The 15255-nt window shown below is 39.9% G+C and overlaps 2 protein-coding genes across 2 annotated transcripts in view; both read right to left on the bottom strand.

Annotated features, from left to right (window-relative positions):
• ZC3H6 (zinc finger CCCH-type containing 6) overlaps window positions 1-15255 on the bottom strand; it is a 195350-nt gene that overhangs the window by 67052 nt on the left and 113043 nt on the right. The gene's annotated exons all lie outside the window — the stretch shown is intronic.
• Window positions 2432-4693, bottom strand: PTCRA (pre T cell antigen receptor alpha). The gene is made up of 4 exons (XM_063291044.1): window positions 4612-4693; window positions 4002-4325; window positions 3399-3440; window positions 2432-2571 (listed from the first exon to the last, which is right to left on the bottom strand). The coding sequence occupies exons 1-4, from the start codon at window positions 4691-4693 to the stop codon at window positions 2432-2434; spliced, it is 588 nt and encodes a 195-aa protein (XP_063147114.1).

Here is a 15255-nt window from a genome sequence, read left to right as displayed (position 1 = left end):
TGTTCCAAGTCCTGATCCACACAAAAACATACAACTTCTCTTATTCCAGCATACAGGTACAGGGCCCTGGGTTAATCATTACAAGCGAAGTTCTACAAAGGCCACAGCAAGTTCTAAAATGCTAATCAAACTACTTAGTTACAGCCACCCTTGCTCTCTGCTCTCCATTTTGAAGGTCCACAAGGCAAAAATCGTACCAGTGCTAACATATGGTGCCGAAATATGGGGCCTATCAAAGGCTTCCTTACTCGAACAAAATCAAGCACGCTTTTTAAGAACTATTCCGGGGACTGACAGGAATACACCCGCAGCAGCAGTAAGAACTGAAACAGGCACCCATTCCATTCACAGTCTGTCAGTAACCAAAGTCTTCAACTACTGGTGGAGGATTCTCCCAATGGAACATGATAGACTACCAAAAATGTGCCTTGAAGAACAGATGGGCACCCCTCAACCCATCACATGGATCAATCAACTCCTCCAAACTATCGCACACCTCGGCTTTTCACCACAATATTTACTTTCAGCCGGAGATCAGGCCAAGGCAATATTCAAACAAAGAGTCTTGGATGTTAACGCCCAAACTGATGTTGAGTCACTTGCGCACATTAGATTGATGAGATGGCTGGCTAAGAATAAACTGTCTTTTCAAATAGAAAAATATCTGACAATGGGCCTGACTCAATACCATAGGATAGCTCTTACTAGAGCAAGATTTGAGCAGCTAGATTCTATGGTTAAATACGGACGATTCCACCAAGTGCCTTACCTAGAGAGAACATGTGTTTGCAGAGCATCTGAAATAGAAGATATCGCACACATCTTATTTAATTGCCAACTATATGCCCCAGCAAGGGCACAGCACCTCCAGACATTACTTGACAGAACCACATACTGGGACTGCAACAAAAGACTGTGTTATTTTCTCCAAGGCACAAATACTGTACATATGTGGTCAACAGAACTGTTAAGTTTATAGTTAGGGCTGTCCAACTGAGAACACAATTTATAGAACACATTGGGGTGGTATGTAAAGGTGATGAACTCACCTAAAGTCACATTTTTTTGTATTTTATTACTTGTTTTATTATATCTTGCATTTTTATCTTACTATTTTATCTCTATTTTACCCTACTGTGTTTTATCGTATTTTATCTTAACATAGTACATTTTATCTTATCTTACTGTATTTTATCTGTTTTATGGTATTACATTCTATATTTTATGTTAAAGTGGCTGATGTCCAACCTATTGATATGGTCAATTTACTAATCAATAAAGTTATATTCTGTTCTGTTCTTATTCCAACAGCTTCTTCCTGCTGTCATTTTTCCTTTCAGCAGTTCCCTTCCCACTAATCCCCTCACACATATAATACTCAAATCTAGGGATACTTTCTGGCAACCCCTGTTTTCCTCCCTTCCCCCCACAGCAGTGTTTCTCAACCCTGGCAACTTTAAGACATGTGGACTTCAACTCCCAGAATTCCCTGGACAGAACTGGTTGGGGAATTCTGGGACTTGAAGTCCACACGTCTTAAAGTTGCCAAGGTTGAGAAACACTGCCCTACACGTACATAAAAGGCAGAAGATAAGCTGCCAGTAGGAGAATCAAAAGGCATTCCACTCCTCCTTTCCCCCAACTCCCAGGATGCTCCCCACAAAATGGCTCATGTAAAGAAAAACACTCCAAGCAAGGACAACAAAGCCTTTAATGAGAGGGAAAAAAACACCAATGAAGAAAGCAGCCATCTCTACCACAGGGGACTAAGGCAACCCAGGAACAGGAGAAAGAGGGATGCTGACTGGGGAATTCTGGGAGTTGAAGTCCAAAGTTGCTGAGATTGAGAAACACTGCCTTAAGGCATACTCATCTTTTTTCAGGCTTCCACACAAGCCTGAAAAAAGATGATGATGCTTTAATGAATCATTAATGAATTGTTCAATAAATCATTAAGATAGCATGTTTTAAATTTTTATAAGCAGATAAGCTTTATGTTAATCCTGATGATGATTAAGCAGCAACATGGAATCAGTCTGATGTCTCTTGAAGCTACCAAAGGCAGAGATCCCACTGATTTACAGTTCAGTCAAAGGCTGCCTTCATCATCCAATTGCTGGAATCTGGGAGTTAATAACTGGAACCAGGATACTTTCTTATGATCCTGGAATTCTGAATGGACATCATATCACAAAATGATAGGACTGGAGGTGACTTCAAGGGCCACGTAGTCTACCTTGTGCTGCATCCATGGCATATCTAATAAATGGATGTTCAATTTCTAAATAAGATCAGTCCATCACTGTTTGAGGCAGTCTGTTCCAGATTCCTTGAAGCATTTCATATTTTTTTTTAAAAAAGTATTAGCAGCTTTTTTCATCTTTGCTTTTTATAATTTGAGCTTATGATAACAAATAACCTACAGTTTTGCTTACGTCTTGTAAAGGATGCAGCAGGTCATCAGTACATTAAACATGAGGAACTTGAACAGCAAAGTTCTGATGGCCAGAAGATGTAGTTCTTGTGTGCGGTTATGCAGAAGTTCAGTGGACAATATCTTGTCTTCCACTGCTTCAAAAAGCAAACAAAAATAGTGTTACAGAGCAAAATTTGCAGCAAATACTCATTTTCTTAAAGTCTCGAGTGGCGCAGAGTGGTAGGCAGCAGTATTGCAGCTGAAAGTCTCCCCACGACCCAAGTTCGATCCTGGCGGAAGCTGGATTCTCTCTTAGGTAGCCAGCTCAGGTCGACTCAGCCTTCCACCCTTCTGAGGTCGGTAAAATGAGTACCCAGCTTGCTGGGGAAGGTGACGACTGGGGAAGGCAATGGCAAACCACCCCGCCATAGTCTGCCAAGAAAACGTCGTGAAAGCGGCGGCCCCCCAAAGGGTCAGACATGACTCGATGCTTGCACAGGGGACCTTTCACTTTTCACAATTCATTTCTTAAATATGTCTAGTCCTGATATTCCCAAATGATATATTCTGTGTTTTTATTAGCTATATCTTTGAACTTACTTTAAACTACAAGTTCAGAACTGGGATGAATTTAACAGTAAACATGTGTCCCTATAGTTTTACAAGTCATTGCTCCGTTGATTGGCAAAACATAAATATTATTTCAATCTGCTTCTTCATCCATTTTAGTCACATAGAAATCATTATTTTAATGTAAACATAAATCTAGTATTCAAACATGCAACATTTTGACAACATTCTGTGAGTTAAACCTCATAAATAATTTGGAATGATCCTTTCTGTTGTCTGAGAAAAGATAGAAAGAGCACAATGACAACGATGAAATGAGTGGCCCATAAGAAGTGATTGAATGAAACAGTAATTCCCCTGTAGATGCTTAGCATGGAACTACTTAGAAAATAAGGAAATATTCTGCTTTCACCTCCTTGACTTTCATCCAGGCATGGATCATCCATATGTTCTTCTGTAAAAAAAAAATCAATCATTAGTATGAAAACATTATTATTTTCTTGAATCCTTAAAGTTTCCAAGTTATTAATTTCTTCAGTTAAGTTAATGAACAAGAATAATGGTTTTGACTCATTTTTAATTAGGTTGTCTTTATCTAGTTTTTAGGACTTGTGTGAAGAACAGATCACATTTTAGGTAATATTTATGCAGAAATACTGAAAATTCAGAAGGGTTCACAAACTTTTAAGCACCACTGTAGTTATTAGACATAAGTGGGATATTTATTTCTTGCCTGCTCAACTCCAGTGTGTACAGACTATTATTTTAGTTTGAGAAGCTAAGCCCTAGAGTTTTTGGTTTTGGCTTAATGTGTTTTGTGGATTCAAGCATTATGGTTTGTAAACCATAACGTTATGGCTCAGCATGTCTTGTTAACCTAGCCAACTCTGCTTTATTTAATAAACCATAGTTAAGTAAGCCAGAGTTAATGCAGTTTATGAACCTAGCCACGATATAATAATTTAAGGTCATTTTTTACACTTCAATATTTTCTCCCTCCCCCTTGGATAAATACCAGAGATCGGTAGAGAGGTAGTGCTCCATATTCTTGAGGTTTGGTTTTGTGCAACAGAGCAAATGACAATATTCCATGATTCAAATTCCTTGCTGGAGATGGAAATCTGAGAGATTGTGCTGAAAGAGCCATCTTCTTCCTTGCAAATACCATAAGTATAAGATTCCAACATGCTCCCGTTTCCATTGGAAAACCAAATGACTCCCAGTGAGTCCTCCAAGAAGTCATTCACCAAACAGACGATCAGGGTCTTTCTCTCACCATTTACTTCCAGATAGAGTGGTGGTGCCAGGGTTGAAAATAAACCCAAGGAGTAGTGACCTGCTATCCAAAGAAATGGTTTATTATTAGTTTGGAGGACTTTTTTTCCTATGGAAATAATAGGGCATTCTTGAGATTGTTATTGTTTTTGGAGCTTCCCTGGGATTTATCTCTTTGTTACTTTTTCCATAAAAATGTAGTTCCCTCCCCTCCCCTTGTGCAGTCACTTTGTTTCATTCTCAGAATTTTACACGTCTTTCTAACACAGTTGTCTTATTTATGTAACTCCCCCATGCTTTTCCAGTTGTTTCTTTTCTTTTTCCAAATAAGTTCTGGAAATTTTACTCACATGTCAGAAGCTGAAGAGCTGCAATGATCAACAGATGCCCAAGTGGCCTCCGGGCCAAGTTCACATGGAGAGCCCACAGCATCATTTCAAGGAACAGGAATGCTTCTGAAAATGTGTGGTTGTAACTGACAAACTCAACTGTAGTACTTCTTCCTTTCTGACCACTGTTTTCCTTTCCCATTGCTAACGGCTGCACAGCTGCTTGACAAAACAGCCAAGGTTTTTTTTAAGTCACTCTCCTTTTTAATTTTTCACAATGGCCTGTTTGAATTGTTTGTATTGCTATTGCCACAAACAGGTTTGGTGCTACTATGAAAAAGTAAATGTACCTGAAGCATGAACAGATGTGATATGTACGTACAGTATATACGTGTATATGTAATTTATTTATTTTAACCATTTATATAGCTGCCCATCTCAAACTGCTTCTGGGCTGTATATATATATATTGATTGGTTATGTACTATCAAGTCATTTTTGACTCTTAGCGACCACATAGATAGACTTTCTCCATGGCAATCTGTCCCTAACCTGGTCTTTCAAGTCTTCCAACTGTACACTCATCGCCACTGTAACTGAGTCCATCCATCTTGCCACTGGTCGTTCTCTTCTCTGTCCTTTCACCTTTCCTGTAATGATTGCCCTAGCCCAAATACTCAGACTCACAAGAGGCTGCTGAATGAAATCTGATTTATTAGGGAACTAAAGACAAATACAAAGAAAGCTGAGAATGAGCAAAAGCGCGCCAAATACAAACTTAAACCCTTGGTGCAAACGTATCCCGCCTCCCTCGTAACAGCCCCGCCCGGCACAGGTGCTAGCAATCGTCAGAGTTGCTAGCCTGGGAAAGTAACCTTGAGCGCAGTAGATAATACAAATACATTCCAAAGCAAAGCCAAAAGATAACTGTTCCCATCCTCCCCAGAGAGATGAAAACACGCATCCAATTAATGACATGCGAAACGTTACGATGCATCAAAGACATTGAAACGGCGAACATGACATTTCCTAGCATTAGTCTTTTCCAGAGAGCTAGATATTTGCATAATGTGTCCAAAGTAGGATAATTTGAGCCTTGTCATTTGTGCCTCAAGTGAGAACTTGGTGTTGATTTATTTGATGATCAATTGGTTTCTTTTCTTGGCTGCCCACAGTACTCTCAGGAATCTTCTCCAATACCAAAGTTCAAAAGCGTCAATGCTGTTCCGATCCTGATTCTTCAGGATATAAATACATACCCTTTTTTTAAAAGGCAAAGTGTGATTAGCATCTCACAGCTTTTAGAACTTGTCAGTAACACCTATTGGGAGAAATAAGGAAGACAATTGGATCAGGTCTTGTAATTCCTTAAGACTGACGAACTTTCATGAATCAGACGCAACTTCATTTGTTTCAAGAAATATTGTCTTGAAATAGGCAATGGGGGGAGTCATAAATACAGGGAAGACTATAGACAGCAACCAGCTTTGTCAATGGCCATGCCTTAGGTAATTCTCACTGTCTTTGACCAATCCATTTCCAACAATGGCTGTGTATTTATAGTTATCCTGTGTCAGTATGATCTATGCATCTAATGGTGTGGTCTGTGATCCATTAATGCATTAATCTTTGAAATGCCACAATATTCTTCGTGGCTTTTGCAAACAACTAACTCAGATAGAACTAAAGCCAAGTCAGCTCTCCTACTTGTGACTTCATGATTTATTCATTCATTCATTCAATTTATATAGCTGCCCCTCTCACATTCAGGACTCTGGGAGGTTTATAATTAAAACATAAACAGTACTATAAATAAATAAATAAAGCGACCATACAAACAATACAAAATGAATATGGTTCACATTTTTTATTTTTTTATATTTATATGTTGTATTTGTATTTGTATTTACATTTTATATACTATTTATGGTTTTATTGTTCTTAACTTGTTAGCTTTATTGTAAACTGCCCAGAGTCCCTTTTCTGGGGGGAGATGGGCAGTGGCAAAATTTGAAAAACAAACAAACAAACAAACAAACAAATAAATATACCATGTAGTTTAGGGATCCCTGATCTGAGCTGCAAAAATTCAGATAACCATCTCAGAAAAGGTGGAAGGAGTTTGCCACTGCTGCCTTCTGGGATACTTTCTGCAATTTTTTCATGCCTGCAACTTGGTTACTTGTCTTGATCTCTTATCCAAGATCTAACCAGGCCTGATCCCACTTGCCTTTCCACACCAGGCTACCCCTCTGGAAATTTATATGAAGTGTAAACTCTCCTTGTGCTTATATAGTTTAACTCAGTTTTTTTCAAACTTGGCAACTTTAAGATATGTGGACTTCAACTCCCAGAATTCCCCAGCCAGCTGGCTGGGGAATTCTGGGAGTTGAAGTCCACACTTCTTAAAGTTGCCAAGTTTGAAAAACACTGAGTTAAATTTATGAATATTAGATCTGGGCTGCCTAAAATCCAGATACGGTAGACCCCCGGAAACATTTATTATGTTTTCCAAAGGCTGGCCTGGTACGCTTTGATTTCTACCTGTGCCATGGGACCATCAGAGGAAAGAAAACCGGGTTTCTCGTTAATGAAAGAGACTCAGAACCGATTAGCGCTCAGTTCCAGATTGTGGTATCTCCCCGCGAATAGATAGATCTTGGTACTGCCCGTCCTACCTTTCCCCCCTCGGCCGCCTTAATGGTAACTTCCGGGAAGCCAGGAGGAGACGGGCAAATGGGCGAGATTCCGCTTTGGGGAAAGGTTTGGCGTTGAAGGTCGTTTTTCCTGGAGCCTCTCTGGCGTGGGTAAGGCGGAGCGTGCGTTGCTTCTGGTCAGATTGGACGGAAAGACCTGGCCGATGCTGGGAGCTATAGGGCAACAGGATGGTTTCTCTGTCCCTTTGAGGTCCCCGGGCTTTTAGGAAGTGCCGCGGTACGAGCTCCGTGGGGACGTGCTTTGCAGTAAACACGCTATTCACGGGCGTGGGGGGTCTCTGAAGGAAATGGTACACGGCATGTTCAGCCTGAACGTCCGTGGAGCCGCTCCTCTTTCGAACCATCAAACCAAAGCGATCAAAAAGGGTGGCCGGTCAAGTCCTCTGCCCCGCTTCCCACGAATTACGGGAAAAGCCGCCGAGGATTGATACGTGTATGACCCTCCAGATGTGCAGTAAAGGAGCCCCTGGAGCTGACGGAGTGATCCACGCCAGAGCCCGGGGACCACTGGGGAAACAGCCTTCTCCCGGGTGCCCGTTCATTCTCAGGGTTGAGGGTAGGAGGCTGATAACGGGCCAAGGTGATTCTCCCATCTCTCTCCCCGTGTTTAGGCACGCGCCTGAGGTTTCCTCTTTTCCACTGATAACCGGGTGATCCGTGTTGTGGATTAGCAACCAATTTGCAGAGTGCCCCCAAGAATGGAGTCTGCCCTAACAGAGACAGTAAGTGCATTTCCCAGGGCAGCCAGTGATAGAAAGGAAGAGATGCTGAGTGTCTCTGCTGACCCACCTCCTGCTCCAGATACCTCGGTTTCATTTTCAGAAATCCTTCACCTGATCCAGGCTGGGCAGGACATCCCTGGACTCCAGAAGCTCAATATCTCTGCCACAAATGGGAGCCCAACACCATCTCAGATGACTCAGAAACCCAAGCCTTGGGAGAGAAAAACGTGACAAATAGAAATTTATGGAGCTGGAAAGTTGAATGGGAGATTTAACACTCTTACTGGATGTTAAATAAATATGCTAAATTGAGTGTACTGTTAAAAAAATAAAAGTTTGTTTCCATGAAATCCAATATCCAAAGATGACTTCTGTGATATGAGATCTCTCTATATATCCGCAGTATCTCTATCTGTTCATAGATGTATGTGTTTGTGTTCTTTCGTTAGATATAGGTGAGGCAAGGAACCTAAAAATTCCCACTCTTAGCCTAGTTCAAATTTCCCACTTAATCGTAATGTGGTTTCTTTGGTTTTGGCTTAGTGTGATGTGTGAAGCAAACTATTGTTATTTCACAGACCATGGCTTATTTTAGAAATGCCTAACCTGAGGCCACAAAGCTGTATATGGTCTTGAAAACATTGGGTGCAGCCCTAGCAATTTCCCAAAGTTATTATGAAAAGCTATTTTTAATGTGACAAAATGGGTATATTATTAAATATGATTGGAGAATAACCATATGAACTATATTTACTTTTTGTTTAATTGTAAATGACATCTAATTTAGTTTTTATGTTGGCCTCATCCACTATTTTTGGTGAGTGAACTTTGCATTCAAATCCTTATCCTAGAAAATGTTGTCTATCCCTGGTATATGGCTAAATATGTTTTGCACACTTAACCATTGTGACTTACTCAACAACCACTGAATAAGCTGAAACAAGCCATGCTATACTGCAGTGTGTGATCTCAGCCATACATTGGAAATTTCTGCAAATAGTATCCACTAATGTTCAGGTGATTGCTACTAGAAAAAAATATCAGGACTTTTTAAAAGCTGACATTCTTCTGAACTGAAAATGGGCTGCTAGTCTTAGATTCTTAATAGTTTCTGTGTTCACTGAAGTCCATTAAATTAGTCCACTGTCTAACATTTTCCTTCCTTTTAACAATTTTAGAAGGGAAGAATTTTTCACAGCAAATTTTTAGAGGTTTTTATTGTTTATACTGGCAATGTTTAGCTTTCCAAGGATTTTTTTTTTAAAGGACACATTTCATTCACACTCTGAAAACAATGCAAATCCCAGTAAAGTAAGAATTCCACTTATACAGAGAACCCAGATACAAGATGTACTTGGTTTTCAGAGTAGAATGTAAAGATGATCCAGGACTGGGCCAGTCACTCTCTCAGCTGAACTCACCTCACAGGGTTGCTGTTGTGGGGAAAATAGGAGGAGGAAGGAGTATTAGGTATGTTCACCGCCTTGAGTTATTTATAAAAATAATAAAGTTGGGATAAAAATAAAATAAGATTAAATAAATAAATAATGTTGAATTAGAGCTAGAGAAAACCAGTTTCTGGCATCTTGTGCAAGTATTAAACTTACAGTCTAAATCAGCATTTCTCAACCTCAGTAACTTTCAGATGTGTGGACTTCAACCTCCAGAATTTCCCTGCCAGTCATGCTGGCTGGAGGATTCTGGGAATTATATCTGAAAGTTGCTGAGGTTGAGAAATGCTGGTCTAAATACTTCATATGGCTATTGTGAGAGTAAAATACTATGGATATTATTGAAATGTATAGAATTAAACAATCTGTAAATATAATTTGGGTTTTGCTTGGCCTTAAAATACAAGACATATTGATAGCAACAGTAGAGAATGCGTGGCCTGCCAGATCGAGCCCAACCAGTATTCCCAACCTTCTTGAGCATTTATTATGTTGCCTGGGTCCAGCAGGAGCTGAAGCACAACAGCCAGTAGATTTCCTGTCCTTGCCTCATACACTTTCAAATAAAGGTTTACAGATGAGGAGAATGCTATGAACATATAGTCTCAGGACTGGGACCTGCTTAGTGTGTGTGTCCATAAAAAAAATTATTAAAGAAATTTTTAAAGGAGAAACAATACAAATTTTGAAAGAGAAAAGTAAGGAAATAAAAGTAATAAGTGAAAAAAGTGCAAAGAAAGAAATAGAAAAGAGAAAGAAAATAAAAAGTTATAAAGAAGCAGCTTCTGGTCTTAATAGTTACAAGTGCATTTATATTTTACCCTCTCGCTCTAAGGTTACAACATAATTTCCTTCTTTCCATTGTCTACTCTTTCTAATCATCAAACCCATAAATCACAAGTTCATTTTTTTCTTTTTTCAGCAAAAAGTCTATAAGGGGTTTCCAGTCACTAACAAATGTCCTTTTTCTAATCAAACAAGTCAATTTTGCCCTCTCTGCTAATTCTGTCATCTTCACCAGCCATTCCTCCCTGATGGGTATTTCAGAGTTTCCATTTTTGTGCATATAATAATCTTGCCAGTAGTTTTCATTTATAAAAACAATTTTCCATACCTCTGAACCTGCTTAGTTTTTTGATGTTGCCAAGGTCAGTTATGATTTGTCACTTGCCTGGGTTCAAATGATGTGGTGAAATTGAAATGATCTTTCACTGTGATTTGTTAACCCATGATTCATTAAGGAGTGTCTGGATAACAACTTTTACTTGAAGAGAGAAAATGAAACTCAGATGCATTTGGAACCATCACCATCAAGCCTCTTTATGGTTAATTCAGCCCTTCCCAATGGGGTACCTTCTCAATGTAATGGACTATAGTTCCCAAAATCTCCACTAGACAGCACCAGTTTGGGGATGGCTAATATATATAATTGATTTTTTTCAGACATTGTCTATAAGGCATTTTTAAAAAGAAGTGTCAGCTTAAATTAAAAATTGGCAAGGTATGCAGAGAGAGTCACAGAAAACCCTAAAACAGTCTGTTAACATTTCTTAAGCCACAAAGTCAGCCTGTGCTGGTAGCACTCAAAGGGCAATAAAATGCGCACCTGAATTGCTGTGCGCTGCAGTTTAACCAAAAGCCATGTGCCACAACTTGTGGAAATGCACCTGCTGTTGATGCTGTACTACTAAAGTGGCTACATGTAAAACGCAGATTGTTGGCAAGGCAAGTTTTTATTTCCCCAAACTTGTTTTCCTCTGTTGATGCATGTTATCATTATGCAGAGCCTGCTAATGAGATGCAAAGTTGGTCCTCATTATAAAACCTAGTTTACATATTGCACTAAGTCATGCTTTGCCTAACTATAGGTTAATGATTAACCTGTAGCTGGTTGGGTTTGTACAAAATGCTAGGCAACAAACCATAGTTTATAAACTGGCTTTAAATGTTAGATACTAAGCTATTGTTTGGCTTTGAATTAGTGTGTTACATGAACCCATCCTAAATATTGCCATGTCTGCTTTACTTTTCTTTTACAGGAAAACCAAAATGCAAATTTTATGATTAGGGGAGAAAAACTTTCCTATTTGAACAGCAGCTTCTTCAAGAATTCATATTATTAAACCCATGTCGCTTAAAGCATTTTAGAAAACAAATGGTACTCTTCCTAAACAGAAGTTTGAACGTTGGGTGCAGTAACATCTTGAATGATTACAAGACTGGTGAAAGAACTTTAGGACAGAATCATAATGGCCATGTGCTCCATCCATTTGCCATACATGAAGCATTTTCTCTTCCTGTACTTACAGGTTAGAGCAGTGTTTCTCAACCTTGGCTACTTTAAGATGTGTGGATTTCAACTCCCAGAATTCCCCAGCCAGCATGGGGAATCCTGAGAGTTGAAGTCTACACACCTTAAAGTAGCCAAGGTTGAGAAACACTGGGTTAAAGTCCTGTTCCTTAGTGACTGCATGGACATGCCCATGTAGTTTCCTTGGCAACGGGATGAAAGCAGTTTGCTATTGTGTTCAGCCTTTAGGCTTTTTAAAAAAAATTCCTAGCCTAGACTAACAGCCATGCAATTTCCTGGTGACCTGCATGAGGTCCAAACCCGCTTAGCTCTTTCAGTATCAGTCAAAGTTGGCTAAGTTCTGCCTTCTGTTGTGATTATTTATCCATTTATTTTGTCAATGACACTGTGTGGTTTCTGTTCTCCATATGCTGCTCTGCAGCAGATTACTTTGAATTTTTTTTAAATGCAAATTTGAACACTGGTGGTGTTGATGTAATTTCTGGGTAACATACTCTCAAGTTTTCTACTCTAAGCAATATAATGGCTGTGTTCAAACACCACAATAATGATTAGTTAAACCATAGTTTGTTAAAGAGGCTACAGTGGGCTGGTTGGCACCTGGCTCTTACAGTTGCTGATTATCCTTTACAAACATGATTTAGAAACTTAAGTAGCTTTGAGAAGTAGAAGTGTTCCTGTGGTTAGATGAGAACAGGGAAAGCTTATTGCATTCTCCCTCCTTTGCTTAAAATGCATCAGCACAAGGATGCATTCACTGAATTTTTGATGCACGTACCAATTTATATTTCTATGCTATTCTCATTCCACTTTGTTCCAGAGGAAGAAGATGGGCAGCGATGTAGGGCTTGGACATCTTTCTCTTACCGCCTATCTCCTACTACATGGGGAACACAAAGGGGTGAGCAAAATGGAATGTGTTAGTGAATTTGGGTTTCATGAATAAGTGAAAATCTCTTTGAAACTGGCAGTTTTGAGGAAAGCTGGGTCAGGAAACAGATACCACAGTAATTCCAGGAATCTTACTTTCTTATGATAAGGTATAACAACAATCTTGAATGCACATTGGCTCCACTTTATACCAGAATCAAGGCAGGGCTATTTTGAGTTTCTTTCACATGCTTTCCACTTTCCCAGGACAGAGTTGCTGTTTCACTTCCTTAAAACTTCCTCTCTTCCAAGATGACCTCTACATTCCTTTACCAAAACCACCCAAGGCACAACTATTGTCAGGACTGCTTTCCCACACAATAGCCTTGGTCTGTTACTTGGGGGTAAAGTGCAATCAAAAGCTGCGCACCCAAAGTCCACTAAATGGGAGTCTGTTACATCAAGGTTTTACTGTATTTTTAATTTTTTTTTATTAATTAGTAATAGTTCAAGATATAATTAAGACACATAATGTAGAACATAAGACTGACAGAATACAAATCTAAGAAACAGGAGTAAGCAAAAAGGCATATCAGACCAGTGGCTTCTGACCTTTTCCAGCACGGGTATAAAAGTACTTAAAAGTTATTCTCTTACTATTAATTAAAAATTTAGTAACACTGTATCTCTAAAATCAAACCAATCATCAGAACCTAGAATCAAGACTTCATTCTTTTGCATTACAAATGAATAGTCCAAGCGCAGGTTCCAGTTGGAAACGAATCTAGTTAGTGTTTTCTCTTATCAATGCTGTCAGCTTAGCCATTTGCGCCAATTCCATCAACTTAATCATCCAGTCCTCCATTGAGGGAATTTGTACAACCTTCCATCTTTGAGCATATAAGAGTCTTGCTGCTATCATATATAAGAACAGAGTTCCATGTTGCTTTTCAAGCTGTTGGTCCATCAAACCCAAGAGAGACATGGCCCTGATGAATGGAGAGCAGAGCAGCATGCTTGCTTCTCCCTGGGTGGAAGAAGGGGAAAGAGAGCGAGAGGAAGTGAGAATGGCAACAAACAGCTTCCTCAGAGTTGCATTGTGGGACAACTCAATTTACATGCTAATTCACATGCTAATGAGGCATGCTGGATTTGCCAGGACTTCCAACAAATCTAAGTCTTTGCTGTTGGAACATAAAACTTACACCTTCCAATCTTTCCCACTGAAAAACAATTTTATTCTTTTTCAGAATCCCTGTTAAAAAAGCATAGTCTTTTCTCTTCTTCAAAATCCTTGCAGGCATCTCTTTCAGAACACTTATATTCACATTGTCAATATTTAATCTTGATCCAGAGTGAGTTTGCCAGACCTGGTCTCTCATTTCTTTCTAGCAAAATGAACCAAGATATCCCTTGGTTTTTTATTTGTAGCTGCTTATCTGGAGTTAATGCAGAAAACTTTATCCAATTCTATCCTCTCACTCCAATAGTTATGCCAGAGCCTGTATGATCTTTCCAACTATATTCTCCCCTTTCTCCTCTGGAACTCCTCTCAGTCTCCAGCAAAAATTCATATCCCTAAGTTCTAAGAGAGCCAATTTATCAAGCTGTTTCTCTTCCTCAGTATTATCCATCTTCTCTTTAACACCTCCACTAGATCTGTCACTTGTTTCATCTCTCTAGAAGCTTTTTCCATTTATGTTCAATATTTCTCTCGAAGTCAGAATATTTACTTTCCATCTTTCTCTCGAAGCCCAAATATCTATTTTCCATGTTCTTCTCAAAAGCATCAAAGGCTTATTTAAAGGTATTAGAAATTTCCTCTACCATGTTTCTCACCAGATCTCCATCATCTGAACTATGATAAGTTAATCTCCTGGAAGCCATAATTAGTTGCCTCACGTGGGTGGAGCTGGCTAATATACCAAATCTCAAAGTCAGCGGAAGAATACTCAAGACTGAAGTCTCCCCACTAGAGGTGTTTGGGTGAGGTGTCCAGTTAACTCATTAAGCAAAAGACAACAACACTTCTTTTCTCACGACAGCTGTTGGAGTTCCGACAAAGCAGCTCCCAAAAGGAAGCAATGAAGCAATAAAACAGTAAAGATACTGCCAGTTCAATCCAGAGAAACATACAGTCTTTTGTTGCTAAAAAAAAAATCCACAGTTCAGCTTTTGGTTCTTGTTGCCCAAGACATAAAGCACAGAACCAGGTTCGAGGGCTCTACAGTTAGGTTTCAAAGCGTTGCTGACAATCCCTCCCGGGGTCTCCCTTCCACCGGTCCTCCGGCTTGGCAGCTGTTAGGGGCCGCCGGGGCGGCCAGCAGGGCCGAGTAACCAGGGCGAGGCGAGCGAGATTCGCACGGAGCAGCGGCTGGGTTGGATCAGGGTGCGGGCCCGCCCGCTCCGCTTCTCCCTTCGTACTCTCTTTCTAAAGAGGAGTTGAACTATATTGTCCAGGCATGGGGAATTATGATTTTCCAAGCTCAGCTAAGCTTCAGCTTGCTTTGGCCGCCGTCGCCGCTGCGGGCCCGGGCGAGAACTGCCCCAAAGCCATTCCTCAAGCCCTGGACGGTGCTGCCGCGTTTGGGGGG

Source organism: Candoia aspera, chromosome 1 (assembly GCF_035149785.1).
Source record: "Candoia aspera isolate rCanAsp1 chromosome 1, rCanAsp1.hap2, whole genome shotgun sequence".
NCBI lineage: Eukaryota > Metazoa > Chordata > Lepidosauria > Squamata > Boidae > Candoia > Candoia aspera.
Note: the sequence above shows the minus strand (reverse complement) of the source record. Positions and strands in the feature narration are given on the sequence as shown.

Bases quoted from the DNA above. Each gene is read 5' to 3' on its own strand.
- PTCRA (XM_063291044.1), bottom strand. From the start codon at position 4,693: ATGCTGTGGGCTCTCCATGTGAACTTGGCCCGGAGGCCACTTGGGCAT. The intron at 3,441-4,001 runs GTATTTATCCAA...TTTTTTTTACAG, and splicing joins TACCTCTCTACCGATCTCTG to AAGAACATATGGATGATCCA. The intron at 2,572-3,398 runs GTGAAAGCAGAA...TGCTTTTTGAAG, and splicing joins CCTGGATGAAAGTCAAGGAG to CAGTGGAAGACAAGATATTG.